This window comes from Nanorana parkeri, unplaced genomic scaffold (genome assembly GCF_000935625.1).
Source record: "Nanorana parkeri isolate BGI_ZX_2015 unplaced genomic scaffold, ASM93562v1 scaffold760, whole genome shotgun sequence".
In the NCBI taxonomy this organism is placed as follows: Eukaryota; Metazoa; Chordata; class Amphibia; order Anura; family Dicroglossidae; genus Nanorana; species Nanorana parkeri.
Genome location: NW_017307028.1, coordinates 738323 through 741220, shown reverse-complemented (window position 1 = coordinate 741220; position 2898 = coordinate 738323). Strand labels below are relative to the sequence as shown.

At 38.5% G+C, this 2898-nt stretch overlaps 1 protein-coding gene across 5 annotated transcripts in view; it reads right to left on the bottom strand.

Annotated features, from left to right (window-relative positions):
* The window catches only part of LDB2 (LIM domain binding 2), a 273961-nt gene that overhangs the window by 7300 nt on the left and 263763 nt on the right, over nucleotides 1–2898 (bottom strand). For all 5 annotated transcript variants that reach the window (XM_018564570.1, XM_018564568.1, XM_018564571.1 and 2 more), the window contains exon 6: nucleotides 562–685. In XM_018564570.1, the coding sequence (XP_018420072.1) occupies nucleotides 562–685 (124 nt within the window). The remainder of the gene's footprint in view (nucleotides 1–561; nucleotides 686–2898) is intronic.

The following is a 2898-nucleotide window of genomic DNA, read 5'->3' as shown; positions in this document are numbered from 1 at the left end:
CCCGGTCCCCAGCAAGTCTGTACATATCTCCACCAGTGCAGCCGCCTAGGGCTGCCCATGCCTGCACACTAAAGTGCAATCGATTTGAATGAGATGCCCTAAGCTTAGTCAAGATTTACTTTGCTTAATGAACAGCCTCTACTTCTAAAATCAACTGCTTCATAAAACAAAAATGCCGTTTTAGGATACTGGGTGGAGCCATGCATATTAATCCTTTATTCCCCTAAGCCTAAACTATGCAACTATGCAACTATTATCCAACTGGCACATTTTCCCACTGTATATACCCCCATTGCCATTATTTATCACCATATAATTGTAGTCATTTATATTGTTTTTTTTAAATTTAATATTTGATGGACTAATGTCTTTATTCAACCTCAAATACTATGTAACTATGTAATATGCTTTGTATGTTGAGCTTACAGATCAAAAAGGTTTAGTACTTGTGATATCATTGCTTCACTACTAATATATGCAATGTAGTAATACCCAGATGTACATGTAAGAATACAGTATTAGATTTGTTGCGGGCAGGATAACCAACTGGCTAAGACATACCTGGTGGTGCTACCATGCGCTGCCATTTCTGGAATAGACAGGTTTTCAGGCAATCCCGAGGGCTTAGGTTATACGTTTTGTGTCTGGACATTAACTCTTGCATTGGCTCCAGTATTACACACAACTGAAACAAAACAAAGATACAAAAAAATATAATTATCAGCGTAGCCTCGTATTTGTACATCATCATACTCACAATGTGATGTATATCCGATTATTCATCAAGGCAGACATAGTGTGAATCAGATCTGCAAACTTTTTCTAACATTTTAAACTTCTGCCAGAAAATTAACTTCTGCAATATCACTGAATGTAGATCCAGATCAAGCTCCAAAAGATCAGACGCACAAAAACCAGAGTAAGTGTTGTCCAAGATGTATTAAAACGAATCCGAGAAAATTCCAAAAAGACAGATCTGTCTTTTTGGAATTTGCTGGGATTCATTTTACTACATCTTGTACAACACTTACTCTGGTTTTTGTGCGTCTGATCTTTTGGAGCTTGATTTGGGAAGTGAAAGGTACACTGCAGCCTGCACCCAGAGTGTGAATTTACTACAGCCGAGGTTGGAATAGAGCGGTGAGACCTTGAAGCACTTTGAACATTAATGTAGATCCAGATATTACCTTGGAAAAGTATCAGTATCATCATAACTGTGCTGCACTTAGCGTGTGCAGGGAAAAAGTGTGTGAGGGACCTAACAGGTCTACCCACTACAAGTTGCCTGCAGAAAACTACAGGAGGTGGCAGATACAAGATCAGTCACCCTGCACAAGGATTAAAGAGCAGCACTGACCAGTCTGTATCACAGGAAGCTCCTGCAGAAGAAATGTTTCACACTGGATTACTGCACAGATAAGACAGAAACTCACAAAGCACACCAAGGGGTCTATTTATAAACTATTCATAGAGCCATTCACCCTGCAAAATTGCATCTACCTTTGTTCTGTGTAAATTGAGGCAAAAATAAATGTTACTAGTATATTTTAATTTCAGAACGGATGTAAGATCAGTAAAATACACATTATGACCACTAAATGAAGCTGAGGTGCACAGGAAAGAAGTATTTCATTCCTATGCTCCTCAGCGCCATCTAGTGGCCATAAGGCAAATTAAATGCAAAAGTCAGATGTTTGCAAAGCGAACGGCTCTGTAAACTTTTTATATATAACCCCCTCAATGTGTTTTTATTGAAACTATAGTTTTTATAAGAACAACATATAAAATGTGCAATATGTTTAATGCATAGGTCCTCTGTTTTCAGTTGCGGGTCATTAGAAAATTTGCAAGCCCATAATATTTTTTTTCGTAAAACTTTGGAATATGTGAACATGTTATTCTTACGTGTCTATTCACTAAGCTGCCGAGGGCAACCGAGTGAACAACCAACCCCAAGTGAAGTGAGCCGAACACTGTTCGGCTATTCACTTCAGGCTGGTACGGCTGATTTCAGCCGTACATCGGCTTGCTTCACATGGCTTCGGGTCGGCCGTCGGTTTCTCATTAATAACATTTGGTATTTGGTAAAATACCAGGAATGTCGTCACCCTATTCACATACAATATATATGGTTGTACAGAGGTGAAGGTGCATCCATGTTTCTCCCATGACAGGTGTTCATGAACTATGATGTGCTGGAAAAAAAGAGGCAGTCCAGTGGAAAATAATTTTTGGAAAGATAAAGGCTGCTGTTGTTGTACTTTCTCTCCAAAAATGCCCAATGTCTGGCTGTCATACTCTCACTAAAAATAGTATCCAATTAAGGACTTTTCCTTACTGATTTGTATGATCTAAATTTATTGTTCCAGGTCAGTGACCCAGAAACTGGTGAGAACTGTAAGTCTGCCTAGCTGTCAGGCAAAAATGTTTTTCAGAAGGAGAACAGCAATGGCAAAAGATCAAAGGTCAGTACACATAACACAAAAGGTTATAGCTTTGTAAAGTTACAAAAGGGTTCTATTATGTAGTCATTGTAACTTGGAATCGTTTCTACTGATATTTTCCTTTAACTGCAAATGATATACAAATTACAGGCTTTTGGTAAAATGTTCTAATGAAAGGGCTCATATGCAACTCACACCCAGATGGAGATAGAAATAACAGAATAAAACTGTCTTTGGATTTAAAATGTTCCCAAGATATTGTAAATTGTCTTTGCTGTGCTGGCAGCCCGCAGATAACACACTGTGATAATGACTGCAGTCTGCTGCCACTCTCAATATGAGATTTTCAACTGATCACTCTGTTACCAATTGGTTTCAATGACAATCCCTAATTAGCAAGAAGGATTGTCTTTATTCCAGGCAAAGTTTAAAGAGCAACTAGAGACGCTTTGCA